Consider the following 16,801-nt stretch of genomic DNA (forward strand, 5'->3'; position numbering starts at 1 on the left):
CACCTATTCCTTTGGGATAGTTGTGTCAATATCGCCCTCATGTTCAAGTCAAAAGGAGCAAAGCAAAAAGTTACTGTTTTTTGTTTTTTTTTTTAAGATTTTATTTTTTTGACAAAGATCACAATCAGGCAGAGAGGGAGGAAGGGAAGCAGGCTCCCTGCTGAGCAGAGAGCACAATGCGGGGCTTGATCCCAGGACCCCCATGGCCCCGGGATAATGACCTGAGCTGAAGGCAGAGGCTTCAACCCTCTGAGCCACCCAGGCGCCCCCAAAAAGGTACTCTTCTAAAAGCTAGGCAAAGCCTCTGTATGAACGCACTTTCTTGATTCAGCTGATTCTTAGGGATTTTGCCGCCATTCCTCAGCTGGTAACTTTTTCTTTCTCTTTCTTTCTCTTGAGGCCAAGCCTTGTGGTTCCTGCGTTTGGGAATCAACCAGGATCAAAATGCTCTTACGCATTGCTCCTGAGACTGCGGAAGGCCTTCGGTGAAACAGATATGAAGGCTCGGCTTTCTGAGTGTGGGGGTGGAGACCTGTGGGGAAAGGGGACCCTCTGTGGGGCCCATTTCCTTCTCAGGGACAATCCCTGAAGCCATCTTAGAAGAAAACCTTGAAAGAAAATGTATCTTCTGTATCTCCACTATGTGGCCATATCATGAAACGATGCTTCACTTAAAAACAAACTCCAACAAATACACGCAACAATACCCACCCCTCGGGAGCACAAGCAGCACGAAGGACGCTGTTACAGCATTCAAAGAAAACCTCACAGAGACCTCACAGACAGCACATATGTTACCTAACCATAAATTCTAAAATAACACTGCAGTATTAATAAGAGCAACACAATTACTGAATAAAGTTCAGTAAATTTTCTAATTCCTTTGGCTTTTAGACTATATTCCAGCAATGATCCTCTAGTAAATTCGTTCACCAAATTCGTTCACCAAATCTAGTAAGTTTGTTCACATTCTGTGGCAGTGTCATCCTCATCTGATGAGGTTTCAGTTTGCTTTGTTTGCTGGCGTTCCGGAGGTGTGAAAGCTCAAGGCTCTAACCAGGCGGCCTTCTTTTGCGGCTGTCTGCTGCCAGCTGGGAAAGGGAAGAGTCTCCTGTACTTGGAGATGATGTAAAATAATGCTCAGGACAGCTCTACCTCTGGAATCTGCAAAACAATCTTATTTCACAGTTACGTGACCTGCCTAAATTTTTTAGTGACTATGTAATTATAAATACATAATTCTCATGCATACTTTCTGGCTGAATAAGCTAATTCTTCACCTATAATTTAATTTCTAGTAGTAGTAAAATCAATGTACTTCTATATATTCAGTCATTATTTTTAAAAATTTGCTAAGGATTATCCTGATCTTTCAAGCTTTTTAAATTTAATTTGCTTTTTCCTAGACACGACACTATAAATCTTATAATATTAAGATCCCTACACTAACTTAATGTTACATATTATCATACATGGCTTACAGGTCTAAAGAATTCCCCCAATTAGATTAAGAGTACACTTGTGATGAGAGCTGAGAAACGAACAGAATTGTTGAATTACTATATTGTATGCCTGAAACAAAGAAAATACTGTACGTTAATTATACTGGGATTAAAATTTTAAAAAATTAGTGGATACACAAACATCTTAAACAATAAAAGAATTATACAAACACAAAATAATTTTACCATCATGAAAATACAAAACATGACAATAAAATAAAATAAAGGATTCCCCCAACTAGCATTAGCTTGATCCCAGTACTAGTTTTTCACGCTCTTAAAAGATTATGAGAGATACGTGGTATCTCTGTATTTCATACAATTAGCAAAGAATACGTGCAAATTGTCTTTAAGGTTTGCTTGGAATGTTCATGGATGAAAATTCATATATATGAATACATTAAAAATATATATGAATGCATAAATTCTTATTTTACTTGTTGAAACACAGTACAGAAGTCCAAAATTTCAGAAGTATCTAGGTTTTATTACTGCACAAATTCAAATGTCCCAAAGCTAAATCTTGATTTCACAAAACTCAGTATTTAAAAACAATAATTGGAAAATACCAATTATTACAACTTTAAAATATATTTATAAGGTTCAAATAGAAAATTTTCTGTGGATTCCTATTATTTCCAGATAATTTGTGTCCTGGTAGAATTCGTTCACAGAAGAGGCGAGCATCAATGATGGCCTATTGTAACTAGTGTCGTGTTTTATGTCATGTTGGCACATTTAGCTTTAACACAGAAACCTAAATTCTTGCATGGACTCATAGGTCATACCTGAAATCTTAAATTTTGCGTTCTGTGGTAACTTCATTTATCATCCAGGGAAAAAACAAAGGACATTCTTTGTGTTTAGGATCTGAGTTACTATGCTTTGGGGGCTTAATCTGGTACTAAAGCAATTTAAAAGGTGATTCTCACAAAAAGATAGATAGATAGATAGATTGATTGATTGATTCCTGGAATCCTCAGAGGAGGAACCTATGAAGACACGTGGATAAATTAAGCATAGGTACAAAACTGGGAAATTACTGAGGTTTATTTGGGCCCTCATTTTTTTCCACTTTTCCCCAGAAACAATTTCCCCACTATGGTCTAGAACTGGCTGTATCTCTTCTGAGATGTGAGGGTTTGGGTTTTTTTGCTCTTGAGTGCTTCTGAAGGTACCTTAGAAAGGCTTGCTCTCTTCTCTGAGAGGTTTTGGAAGCCTCTCTGGGGTTATCTGTGAAGGTGGCAAATCAAGGATTTTGCTTTTAAGTAAGCTTCATCTTCCCACCTATGACATCTGGCCCAGATAGGGCTGCTCAGGTTTTCTCTCACAAGGGTTCTAGGGAAAACTTGGGTTGTTTGGCTATGCCAGTTCCATCTCCAAACATACATTTGAGCTCTAGTATCATTATAGAGTATAAATTGATCCAGGAATGAGTCCCTTTTCCTAACTCTTGGGCTGAGACACACCTATAAAAACGTGGATCTGGCCTAGAGACAAAAATAAGGCCCACATGGAGTTAAAAAAATAAATAAATAAAATAAAAAAAGACTCCCTTTCAGAGAGGAGGAAGACAGATAGACAAATAGACTATGGTCTCCATTTGAAATAAAAAAGAAAGACTTCCTGAACTCTGCAGGGTCCAGGACTGAGCTCTGCCAGTCCCTCAGCAGTCGAGGAGAGAAGCATCTAAGGGATCTTTACAGTGTGTGTGTCCTCTTGTTCCCATCCAATACCACCTCCCCGGATCTTAGGCTCTGGAAGTGCTCCTATGACAAACTGCTGGGGAAGTAAGATCAGAGACCACAGACCTGGGAGTTTTCAGAAACTTGACTTGCTATTTACTAAAAAATCTGTCTGAAGAAAGAAGTGAGGAGTTATTTACCAGCTTGAAGTCAGGTGACCGATTCACCTCAGTTCATAATGTATCAGTTCTCTTTATTCATGAGTGTTTTCAAAGATTCCCGCCACCTTCAACCCTACCAGAAATTATTTTGAGATCTGGGAGGGAGGACCTTGTATTTTCAAATAAATTTGCATATATTTTCAAAGCAATTCAAAATGCCTGAAAACAGGAGAGCAATAGGAAACAAAGTAAATCATCCCTTGAAAAAAGATGTTAAAAGTACATTCAGAAATCGAGGGGAATCCAAGTAAACAAGGTAAAAACACACTCCTGAAAGGAGATGTACTGGAAAAGGGAGTCACAGCAGTCCTTTATTTCTTACTTTCAGAAAGTGACAAACTTATTTTCAGAAAGTCTGAGTAAGATGGGGGAAGAGAGCTGATTTCCTCCATCTCACTATGAGAGAAATATATGAATCAGTACCCAATGATACACATGGCGAGACTCAACTTGTTCCAGAGATAGCCAAAATTTTTCTCAAATTATCTTTTCTCTTTTTGCTATAATACAACGAGCACAGATATTTCTGCCTCTGCTTCCTTGATTGTACATGTTCCAAAAGGTCAATTCTTGTTATCTGAGGTAGTTATATTCTATAAAATTACCACAAACACTGAATTCATCAACACTAAACCACTGCTCCCAGAGAATTTACAGGGTTACATCCTATGAGCCTCTTGTCAAATCTTCAACAACCCATCAATATAAAATATTGTTGATTCATTAATGGTAAACTCATGGCCAACAGCATCATAATTCATGCCTGAATGAAGTTTATTTAATGTAGGTATTACTCTCTCCTTAAGGAACATCACAGGATTCTTGTGCCTAGGAAAACTAGACAGCACTTCAGATGACAACGGTTGGAGGCCATTTTAAATAGTGAAATCACCAACAAAAAGCAAAAGAATGAGAAAAAACATGGCACTAGACCATGAAAAGGACACTTGGTTATTATACAGTCTGAGAACTGAAACAAGAAGACACAGTGTTGCCCTGTTTGACCTATCTGGGAACATGTACTTTGAACGACTCAAGTTTTTTGCCGCTCTATGTTTGTCCAAGAATAACATCAAAAGCACTGTATTGATTTGGGGCGTACACATAAATTTTAGTGTGCAGGCAAACCAGCAAATACAAAGTCTGCAAATCATGAGGATTGACAGTGCGTAGGTTTCAATGCCTGCACTGTGATTAGAAAGACAGTTACCTCAATAGGGCAGTCACGACTAGGACTGGGAAGTCAGGAAACGAGAACCAGGTCCCAAGTGCTACCTCTAAATTTTCAGTGAGGTGACAACCAAAACAGCTAAGATTTAACAGACATTATTAAATGACTTTAAAACATTAAAAGACATTAAAAATGATTAATTCCGCTTTAGTTTTTGCTTTATTGTTAAACATGAGATGGGATACAGGGCCTCTCAAAATGAGGTTCATATTCCAACTCAATGACAACTTGTAATTTATAATCTTTTCAGATGCCTGTTAAATTTATTCATAAATATCCCAACCACAGTTAGTTTTATCATCCTTTCAGATCAAACAAGCAAAAAACTGGATCCACAATTTATATTACCTATTAATTTTTCCATCTACCATAGTCTAAGCCCATTAGAATTCTCAAACCCTCCAAATAAAGTTTATAAAATCACCTCCATGACAGATGGCTGACCTTCAGGTTTTCTTCCTTTGACTAAACAAACTTAACATTTAAGATTTTCTACTTTGGGCTCTGGCAATACTTAGTGCTATACTCTAGTACACTCTTCTTAAGATATAGAAAAAGGAATGTACCCTTCTTACATTCTTTCAGAGCAGGGTTGAAAGGCAACATCACCTACCATATTAGGTACTTTCTTATAAGGACTACTCTATTGCATGAATCTCAAGTCCATTTTTTTTTAGAAGTCACACATTAACTCTTCATCGTTGTGTGTCCCATTAGAGTAAGAGTAAGATTTCTCAACCAAGAATTACCAGGAAGCCTCAGGGCGGGGGAAGAGAGGCTCATCAATGAAGGCCTCATGTGCTGAGTCCCAGGATTTTTCTGAAAAGAAAACCATAGCCTTAGCAGATGAGCAAATGGGTCTGTGATCCTCCACACCTCCAAAATTTTAAGAATCACCTCACTGTATTTTCATTATAAAAGCTTTAATGTATGAGATTAGTTAGTGTAATCGGACATCATTCAGTATCTAATCCGGTCTTCCAAAGTTTTGGCCCCTCTAGCAAGTTATAATTTTATAAGGTACTTTGATTTTACTTTTATATTTTTAAGATACAACCAAACATACATTTCTAGCATTTAAAGGATTTTCAGTATTGTCAAATATATTTGGATTATATCTTAACCCACAGTACTTCACACAATTCACGGTTTTAAATAAAGACAAATTAAATTTTTTTTTTAAATCACATCTGAATTTGTAAATGTAAATATATTGCGATAGTGACACTTGCAATTGTTTCAAAATTAATGGAAAGCACGTCATTTTCTTGAAATGAACTTGGCGTAAAAGGCAGCAAAGAGGTCCTTATAAGGGGTGTCTGAATCCGACTTGGTCAATGGTATCCAGCAAAGGCGACGAAACCTGGGAGAGCGCAGCAACAAATTCTGTGAAAGGCCCATGAGGCTGGAGCAGAGCCAGTACAGCACGATTGACTAGAAAAAGAAAGCGGGTGAATGTCAGTACCTCTCAACTCTCCAAGGGTACCGACGTCCAGACACTGGCAAGCAGTACAGGAGAAAATGACAATGTGGGGAAGCAGCAGTGGGCCAGGACAGCACGAGACCTGTGGCAGCTACCTGATACCTGTGATGATTCTGATAGGTAAGAAAGAAGGCTGAAAGGGCGAAAAAGTGAAAAGAAAGCAACAGGAGAGCTCTTCACAATAGGAAAGTGGATGACGGACAGCAGCGCTCGGGCAGAGGCTCGAGAGAGATCTCCCCTCCCCTTTTCCCACACCAAGAGTCCTGACAAGCTGCTCTACTGGAGGTAGGGCACCAGGGGCACAGCCATTTAGGCTCCCTAGGCCCCATTTTTCTCCACACAGTGATTTATCACCCCAGAATTTCCCAGTAATTGGTTTCTTAGTCGGGAAGGCATTACCTTTGCCTTTTTCAGAGACAAACAGTCTCAACATTATCTTCAACTTCTTTGGTACTTCCATTCAGAGTGATTTATTAGGTTATTGACGACAATCTGGAGCCTCTCAAGACCCTCCCATACCTACATCTGTTGCCAACTTTTCTCTGGCATCAGAATGTGATCAGGCCCCAGAGGCAGGAGCCTGTGGTGGTTGAGTCCAGGTCCTGGAGCTGAACTGCCTGAATGGGAATTCCATTTATTTGACTGGAGGGAAGTTATTTTCCTTCTGCTTCAGGCTCCTCATCTATAAAATGGGGACTGAACTATCCATGCCTCAGAAGGCTGCTGTGAGGAAAAAGGGAGGTAACTCACACAGACAGGTCAGAACAGAAGGTGGCCCGTATTAAACACTTGCATTTGTTCCAAAGCAAATTTTTCAGGGCAGAAGGTACCACAGCCTCAAAGCAGATTAGCATATCAGTTACAGGCAGGAGCCAAACCCCCTGGATGTGCCTGAGATACTTGTGTGATATTAAGCATCATGTAATGGATGAGTTGACCTTGAATGAGCTTCTTACCCTCTTTGTGTCTCAGTTTCCTCAACACTAAAGTGGAGATTGTAATAGCACCTACTTCAGTGCCCACTGGATGAATTAAATGAGCTATTACATGTAAACCTTTTAAAATAGTGCCTGACACAAAGTCAATATCGAGTGAGTATTAGCCATCATCATCATCATCTGACTTATCCCGTACGCAAAAAGTACTCTGAAGCCAACTATGGTAAACTACAAACTGCCTACTAAGAATCCTTCTTCTTCCTTAGTAATAAGATTCTCATTTTAAGCTGGGTATACTGCCATCAAGGAAAAAAAAAAAGACTAATTCCCAGTATCTTCTGCAACCAGGGTATGGCCCAAATAACTAGGATGTGAGCACGAGTGTTTGGTGTGACATCTGGCAAGGCTCCTTAAAGGGGATAAAGGCACTTGAAGCACCCTTTCACCATTCCTGCAAGATGAGCTCCAGCAGCCATCTTGACATGCTGCGGCCTTAAGGACAGGAATGACCGGCTGTGGATGGTGGAGCAGAATGAAAGAGCCAGTCCGGTTCCTCACGTGTCTTCATGCAGCTGCTACATCAGTTCTATGCTAAACTGCCAAACTCTGGATTTCCTATATTTGGGAGAATAAACTTTGAGGTATTTCAGACATTGCTTTTGAGATCTCTGTTGCTCACTTTAAACCCAATCCCTCACTGAAAATTCACTGTTCCTATTTTATTTGCTCAGGCAGTTTCCTCAGTTACCACTGGTATGATTTCTCCCCAGAAATGCAGGGAACCTGTACTGTTCTTTATTCACAGGGTATTTTGCAGCAATATTACTGTTACATGGAAAGTACTATAATAAGCACTTGATGCTATTTTATTAGTCTTCACAGACATTATGAGGTCTATTTCAGAAATGTGGAAACTTACTTATTTTACACAGGATTAGTGGCAGTATTATGTTCAAGGGACAGCTTTAAAAATATATTTTTGATGCTGAAAATGCACTGTTTCAGATTCCCAAGACAATGAAGTACTTTGTTATATGCTGACAGAGCACTAACTATCCCCGACGAATGAATTCTACTTCATGGTCTATGTGCTGGCCCTGAGAAAAGACAGATATAATATCTAAGACAGCTTTTGCCCTCTTTGCACTAAGTATCACTGGGAAATAAGCAAAAGGCTAAAAATATGAAATAACTGCAAACCTCAGCATTTTTTTTTTTCTAATTCTATCAAAGTGTAATGACATACAAATGGGGGCAGGTGTACCTACCTCACTGCATTGTTATGAGGTTAAACAAGATTACATATGAACCCGTATGGTCTTGGCACAACGTTTTGTTTCTTTTTTAAGAGCTAAATTCCTTGGCCCAGTCTATGCAGACAGAAGGAATTCAATATTTCAACTAACCAAACAGAACAAATACTATGTTTACAGTGCTGTGCAAGATGAAAAAAAGAAAGGAAGAAAGAAAAAGGAGATGAGAGTTAACTCACACTCACACAAAGGAAGATTATCTAATCCCAAGAAATACCAAGTGCCACTTGGTAATAGTAATTACTACAGAAACTCGGAAACCAGGAAGGGATTTCGCAGTCAAAGGCAGCACAACAGAAGACACGGAGTCTTAGCCAGTCTACGTTAAGCACAGAGCAGACTGAGCATGTGCTACACACAGTGTGGCTGCTTACTCACCGAAGGCACCGTCGCGGCAACTGGAATCATCAACAACGATACCGCACGAACGAAGTGCGTGACGTATGTCTGAAAACGAGACATTCCTATTTTTTGCAGAGCAAAAATCTGAGAGGGTAGAAGAATAAGTACACACAATGATTGTTAAGCATATTAAATTAGACAAGCTTTAAAACACAGTTTGATTTTTGGTGGCCTCCACCTCTATCTTAATAGAAGCAAAAAAAAACTAAAACACTGATAAATGAATACAGCTGACCGTCTGTTTCTGGAAAACTTAATAATTAGGCAGCTTAAAGGGAGCTTTAATCAGTAACAATACAAAGATTCAGCTATATTAAACAGTATCGTAGCACAATTTTTACAAATCAATGAAAAATTTATGAAATTTATGAAAAATTGTAAGACTGAAAGTCCTTTCAAGATAGGTGCTATGTATGAACCGCTACCCTTGTTTTAGTATTTAAACACGGTGCCTGGCATAAAGAAGGATCACAATAGGTATCTCAACGGTTTGTGATCTGGCTGTACGGAATAAAAGTTAGAACCAGGCTAGGAAAAGCAGTTATGACTCATAAATAACTTATTTAAGATACAGAACAATGAAATGATTGTGAGCACAGACTCCAGATCCAAACGTCCTAGATTTGCATGGCAGCCCCACATTTAACGGTTATGTGACTTTGTGTAAGTTACTTAAGCCTTCTGTGCCTCACTTTCTCCACCTTAAAATGGGGATAATATTAGTACCTGTATCACAGAATTATTCTAATTAAATGAGTTAATTCATGTAAACTGTTTACAATAGTGCCTGGCCCATGATGTATATTATGTAAGAATAAGTTGTTGCTTTTTTTTTTAAGATTTTATTTACTTGTTTATCAAAGACAGAGAGTGAGCACTCACATAAGTAGGGGAGTGGCAGGCAGAGGGAGAAGCAGACTATGCGACAAGCAAGGAGCCTGGTGCGGGACTGGATCCCAGGACCCCAGGATCATGACCTGAGCCAAAGGCAGACGCTTTCTTTTCTCTCCCCACCCCTTCCCAGCAAAGGCAGACGCTTAACCAACTAAGCCACTCAGGAGCCAAGAATAAGTTTTTTTTAAACTTTTTTACACTGGGTTGTTAGCTGGTCAAAGGAAAGACTTGAGGACTGACATTAATTCACTGGGACCTTGTGTTTATCATTTTCTTCATTCTAATAAATATTCACTAAGTACCAACCACATTCAATTGTGCTAGGTGACCCTAGGGAAACATACTGGGACTACACATGGAGTCTTGCCTCAAGAAACCCTAGCCCAAAATAGTATCATCTTCGTCTTCATTCTTCTCATTTGAAAAAAAAATGAGGTTTGGGGCACCTAGATGTCTCAGATAGTTAGAGTCTGTCTCCGGCTCAGATCGTGGTCTCATGGTTCTGGGGCTGAGCCCCATATCCGGCTCCCTGCTCAGTGGGGAGTCTGCTTCTCCTTCTCCCGCTGCCACTCCCCCTGCTGGTGCTCTCTCTCTAATAAAAAATAAATAAGTAAGTAAGTAAGTAAGTAAGTAAATAAATAAATAAGGGTGTATTCGATTTCCCAAACAGAGACCAGTGATGGATCTTTGAGACGAAGTTCTAGGGATCATTTCTAAAGTTTCTTCCAGTTCAAAGAGTCTATGTTCTACTCCATTAAGAACAGGTCCTTATACAATTAAAGGCTTGCTTCCACTAAACTGCTGAGTAACACAGCACGGGATAATGGTAAGACATAGTTGACAGATTGTATTTTATATATATGTGTTTTTCCATCCCATCAGTTAAAGAAGTATTGACTTCTCTAGGGTCATACAGCTAAAAAAAAAAAAAGACAATCAGACACTATGTTTCCTACTTGCAAATTTACATTTTAAACATATATACAAAATACTAATCTACTGTGAGAATAAAACCATACTGATTAACCATTTTAATTACTGTCTTTACCAAAAACAAATCAAAAAATTGTGTGTATTAGATTCATATAATTGTAAAGAGACTTTAGAAGTTTCTAACTCAGCTCTTCCATTTCAATTATGAGCATTTTGCCCCCAGAGAGGTTAAGGAACTGGCCTACGACTTGCCAATGGCTGATCTATGACCAGAAACCAAGGCCTCTCAATTCTAGCTCAGAGCCAGAATATCACTACCAACTCAAACATTTATATTTGATCTTGGGACAGCAACAAAAATCCCAATAATTTAAATGGCACACAAATCTCACTTAAAACCACTGACCTCCACTATTAATAAATTGATGATACCAACGGAAATAGGCAGAATCCAAGTAGAATCCAGTGCAGTGAGATCAGGAAACCACAGGATTCCATCCGTAGCTAACTGTTCCTGAACAGAAAAACCTGCTAAGACAGTTTTATAAATAAAACATAGCAGAAGGAAATATACAACACATAAGTTCTCTAATTCAAATAAGATATCCTTCACACTAAAGACTTGCATTGGTTTCATTCACTTTTATTCCACAACATATATTAGTCCTTCCTGCACTGAGAAAGCAGCAGCTCTCTGTAGCATACAGCTGTAGGAGCACAAAGATACATAGCAGTACTCTTTTCTAACTTATATTTATATAATTGTCCACAGGCTACTTTCTTTCAAGTCTGTTCAGGTATTTTCTGGTTAGAAATGCCTTTAAGCAATGCTTTAATTTATAGTTTCTTTCTTTCTTTTTTTTTTTTTTTAAAGATTTTATTTATTTATTTGACGGAGAGAGAGACAGTGAGAGAAGGAACACAAGCAGGGAGAGTGGGAGAGGGAGAAGCAGGCTTCCCGCCGAGCAGGGAGCCCTATGTGGGGCTCGATCCAGGACCCTGGGATCATGACCTGAGCTGAAGGCAGATACTTAACGACTGAGCCACCCAGGTGCCCCCAGCTTATAGTTTCTTAATAAATGTTTACATTTATAACTGTTAATGCTTTTCTGGTCCCTTAATTTTATAAATGGAAAAAATTCTTGGCCAGGAAACTGAATCATGGAATTGTAATACTAATTTTATTAGGACTTCCATGAAGAACTATAGTTGACCATTAAACAATTCAGGGCTTAAGGGTGCCAACCCTGGTGCCGGCCCTCCGAGCAGCTGGAACTCTCTGTATGAGGCGCATGGCTGGCTCAGTGGCAGAGCAGGTGACTCTAGATCTCAGGATTGTGAGTCTGAGCCCCACACTGGGTGCAAGATTATTTAAAAATAAAATTGTAAAAAAAAAACCAAAAAACCTCTGTGTATAACTTTTGACTCTCCAAGAACTACAGAAAGCCTACTGTTGTCTGGAAGCCTTACCAATAGCATTTATATGCTTTAAATATCATATACTGTATTCTTACAATAAAACTAAAGAAAAGAAAATGTTATTAAGAAAATCATAATGAGAAGCACCTGAGAGGCTCAGTCGGCTAAGTATTCGACTCTCGATTTCAGCTCAGGTCATGATCTCAGGGTTGTGAGATCCGGCCCTGTGTGGGGCTCTGTGCTCAGCGGGGAGTCTGCTTAAGATCCTATCTCCCTCTCCCTTTGCCCCCATTCCCTGTTCTCTAATTAAAAAAAAAAAATTCATGATGAAAAGAAAATATATTTACAGTGCAGGACTGTAAAAAATATATCTATAAGTGGACCTGCCCGATTCAAACCTGTGTTGTTCAAGGGTCAACTATATTAGTGTTGTCCTTCCTAGATTCACGTTTTCTCAACATGGCTGGTTTGCTTACAGTTAATATTTTAAAATCTACACCCTTATAAGAAAGATGGTAAAAATATTCTAATTATGAAAAGCACAGGGATTTTTTTTTCCCTTTTTTTCCCCTTGAGAGTACAAAGACAATGTTAGAGCACGTATTTGGGGGAAACAGACTGCTATAATAACTACCTTCTGAATGTGTGGCCCCTGTGCTAAAATTCCGGAGAGCAACAGACATGAAGATCCACATTGGAAACTGAATCCAGACCAATACAGTGGCTTTGAACGGGTGGCAGTTATCCCGAACATACAGCTCGGAAACAAGCCTTCGCATATTCTTTAGGTAAGTGAGCCTGGTTTGAGAGAAGAGGGGAAAAGGGAAAGGAGAAAATATCATTCATACCCACAACACAAACACACCCATGTCATAGTTAATAGCTAAAATTTGTGTGGGATTTTTAGTGGTCATACACTATTCTAAGGGATTGCCTAACAAGAGGCAAAAAAGCCTTTTAATGAAAATTCTCTAGCAATGTACACAAATTACATAACACTTTGATAAATTTGACATCATCAAATTATAAGCTTTGGCTCTGGTGGTCTTTGGCCAATTAGGTTTTAACACGAGAAATGTTACTACTGGCATGGTATGACCAGTCTGTATCACAAATTCTAAAGGTGAAAGCACATTTAACTCAAATCCCTCCATTCCAGCCAAGCTCAATTACTTGATCCCTGAATATACCTTTTGTAGCAATGTGATTTTGTAATATATATGCTCTTGACCTATCAAAATGGTTCCATTCTTCAACCAACTCTTTTATGAAGATTTTTAAAATCTGTTTCTCTGTTAACCTTATTTGTTATTCCTGTTTTTAAATCCCACTTTCTATAGTCTCCTCAAAGATCAAGTGTTGGGTCTTCATCTCTCAATCTCCTGTAGCATGAGACATCCAAGGGGCCTGAAGCCAATACATTAGAATTATAGTGTATTACTGCACTAAGACAGTACACGGACATTCCAGGCTTTATAATCTAGACTCTGCCTACTGGTCCAACTTTATCTCTTGCTACTCTTCTACAGACACCTGCATATTCTGGTGCCTATGTGCATAGGCTATCCAATAAATCAAACTTCTACATTAGCATGTTTTGGAAGTCATTAAGTCATCTGTGTGGACAGTCCACCTGGCTGTCCACCTGACAAACTCTGTTTTAGCCTTCAAGACTCAGTTCCATTGAAAATGCAAGAAACTCTCGGATGTGTCTTCCTAGACAGTCATCTATCTGTGCAAAGAATTGTCTGGACAATCATCCTGCCAATGCTACATAAACAAGGTACCAGTCTTCCGAGGCTGCATTTATAATTCAGATGAGCAGCTTGCTAATCTGGTCTTCTGGCCTGGAGTTATCACTCTTCGATTTCTCTGGTCAGTACAACTTCAAAACTGTTAAGTTTGTCAACTTTCTATTTTATCAAATAAAGATATTAAACTACCATAATGTTTTTTTTTAAATATCAGATCTTTCTAACACTAACTAGAGGAGCAATTTCACACTGAAGAAAGCTGGCAAATTTATACACATATAGGTAAAAATATACAGATAACCATATATACCTTACATATATATATATAATGTAAAGCCCTTATTTTTCTCATTGCTGTGAACTGGTGAACACTTGGTCACAGCCTAGTAAGGATTATAATTTGACTAAATACTAACTTGGGCTGACGGAAGCAGGATTTACAAGTCCCCAGTGGATGACGACAGGCACAGGATTGCAGCACGGTCAAGCACCTTCTAAGGGCTTTCTAAGAGCCCAGGCAGACAACTACACAGGGTAACCACAGCAGATAGACAGCACCTTGGCTATCTAATTTCTTCTACCAGAGCATTCACACTTTCTACCTCCCCCTTTTTGTGGGCTGCTAGATCATTCTTTCCAAAATGGTCAAGTGTGTAAATAATCTATCTGTATCATTTGCCGACTGAAATCCCAACAGACTAGCACAGTATCTCCATCCATGAAGCCTTCCCTGACTTTCCACTATGACTGAACTCCTTGTTCATAACCCTTTTTATAGCACTTAATTTAATCATTATTTGATTACAGGTCTTCCTCAGGAGACTGGAGTTCCTCATGAAGGATCTTGCTCTGTTTCTCCATTTCTTGCTTTCACTATACAAAACTCATACCACACAAACTTCTTAAAATATTAAGGAGTGAAAGGACTACTCTGCTGCTAAAGCTACAGAACACCCAAACCTAGAATTAATATAAACACTTACTCAGCATGTATATATATACACGTATACACACACACACACACACATATGGTCTAAATTCATAGAATTAGCTTACCTGGCAACTCTTTTGGACCACCTCAACTGATTTGCACGAACCGCAACTTCTTGGTTAAGATGCCTTGCAATGCTTTTTATTTCTGGCTGTAAATTTTCCACCTAGCTAAAGGAAAAATAGAATTTGTTATGAGCACATAAAGGATCTTTATTCATAACTACTCACAATTTTACTCTCTATTCTTCTCCCTGAAAAATGTGGTTTACTGATTATCTCAAGAAAATTTAAGTCTAAGGATAAGGTGTCAAATTTGCTTAAGATATCCTCAGTTACGGGACGCCTGGGTGGCTCAGTTGGTTAAGCAGCTGCCTTCGGCTCAGGTCATGGTCCCGGCGTCCTGGGATCGAGTCCCGCGTCGGGCTCCTTGCTCATCAGGGAGCCTGCTTCTCCCTCTGCCTCTGCCTGCCATTCTGTCTGCCTGTGCTCGCTCTCTCTCCCTCTCACTCTGACAAATAAATAAATAAAATCTAAAAAAAAAAAAAAAAAGATATCCTCAGTTACAACCAAATTCAAATTCCAGTTATGTGATCCTGGGCAAGTTGCTTAAGCTCTAAAACTGTTTCCTCATATATAAAATGTTTAACAGCACCTACCTCAGAGTTATTATAAGGATTAGATAAGAACTGAACCCTATACTTTAATGTTTCACCCCTGGACTTCTGAGTAATGATACTGAAAAAAAAAAAAGTCATCAATTAAGTCTTTAATATGCTCTGTGACAGCCACAGTCACAAAAAGTTTGCATTAATTTCTGCTCTGTGTTTATTCTTTCTGTAAAGTACCTCACTGCCTTAATGGTGCTGATGATTCCCTTTGCTTATGGGTTCCACCCCCATCCCCAATAATAATTTGAAAACATGAAAACCATTATTCTTGAAGTCTTACATTTGAATAATACTTTGCTTTCAGAGCACTTTAAGCCACATTATCTGACTTGATTTCATAACATGGTGAAGTAGACCACGAAGCTATTACTATCCCGATTCCACAGGAGAGAGAGAAGCCCTGAAGCCCAAGGGGCTGCGACTAACCAGAGTCGCAGGTGGTACAGCCCGAATAAGAATATCAAGTTTGCAAATGGCTGGCTTAGCAGTTTTTTTTAATAAGAAAGATGAATCGGAATCCTCGGGGACAAACGATGCTGCAGACACACAGGCTGTTATGATCTTTAAGACGGGAATTTTACAGGTTTCTCCATACAATTCTGCTACCGCTTCCTTTATTCGTCTCATTCTCCAACAGCAAGCTTAGTAACCACTAGGGCTTTGAGCACGGACCCAGTAGGGTAAACGAAATGACAGGTACATGTGTCACCAAACATCTCTTAACTCACATACCCAATGCTAGTTCAATGTCTTAGCCAAAAAAGTGGTCGCGATCATTTACACTAAGCAACTCCAGAAGCACCCGGGGATTCAAGGCCCCCGGGCCGACACACAGCACCCCTCACCGCCCAAGCGGATGCGCAGGGTGCAGGTGCCCCTCACCTTGGCCAGGATGTAGTGTTGGTAGGCGGCCAGGGGTAGCGTGACAGCGCCACGGAGGGCCACCGTGGTGAGACCGATGCAGGCCCACCAGGGCAGACCTGTGGCGGAGTGCACGCCGAGCAGCACCTCCTCCGTGCCCTGCACCGGCGCCGACGTGGCTAGGGCCTCGTACCAGCTGCCAGGGCCGCCAGAGTCAACTGCAGAGACGGACGCCACCGCCCACACCGGCGGAGCAGAGTGTCTAATGCCGCCCGCTGAGGCTGGCACCAGCGGCGGGTCCCGGGTCCCCAGCTGCAGTACGGAGAGCGGCCGCAGCCACCTACCGCCCAGCCGGAACAGCATGACTGCGCCCGGGCCGAGCCAAAACACCGGCCTCCGCGACTAGCGTCGGAGTCCGGGCCGCCTGGGAAGCCACGCGCACGCGCCGGTAACACCGGGCGAAAATTGGGTGCGCGCCCTCCCTCAGGCACGATTGACCTTCCC

The 16,801-nt window shown here is 40.1% G+C and overlaps 1 protein-coding gene across 3 annotated transcripts; it reads right to left on the minus strand.

Moving 5' to 3' along the window:
• Positions 1 to 371: 371 nt before the first annotated feature.
• LOC125093808 (cytochrome c oxidase assembly protein COX18, mitochondrial) lies at positions 372 to 16,801 on the minus strand. Of its 3 annotated transcripts, none has more exons than XM_047719494.1 (6): positions 16,319 to 16,800; positions 14,832 to 14,932; positions 12,656 to 12,819; positions 11,009 to 11,130; positions 8,752 to 8,859; positions 372 to 6,073 (listed from the first exon to the last, which is right to left on the minus strand). In XM_047719494.1, the coding sequence occupies exons 1-6, from the start codon at positions 16,658 to 16,660 to the stop codon at positions 5,900 to 5,902; spliced, it is 1,011 nt and encodes a 336-aa protein (XP_047575450.1). In that variant the 5' UTR covers positions 16,661 to 16,800; the 3' UTR covers positions 372 to 5,899. The 3 variants fall into 3 exon arrangements, with proteins under 3 accessions (XP_047575450.1, XP_047575449.1, XP_047575451.1); XM_047719493.1 differs by having other exon boundaries at positions 11,009 to 11,133; XM_047719495.1 differs by lacking the exon at positions 11,009 to 11,130 and having other exon boundaries at positions 16,319 to 16,801.

The sequence above is a fragment of the Lutra lutra genome, chromosome 2 (assembly GCF_902655055.1).
Source record: "Lutra lutra chromosome 2, mLutLut1.2, whole genome shotgun sequence".
Classification (NCBI taxonomy): domain Eukaryota; kingdom Metazoa; phylum Chordata; class Mammalia; order Carnivora; family Mustelidae; genus Lutra; species Lutra lutra.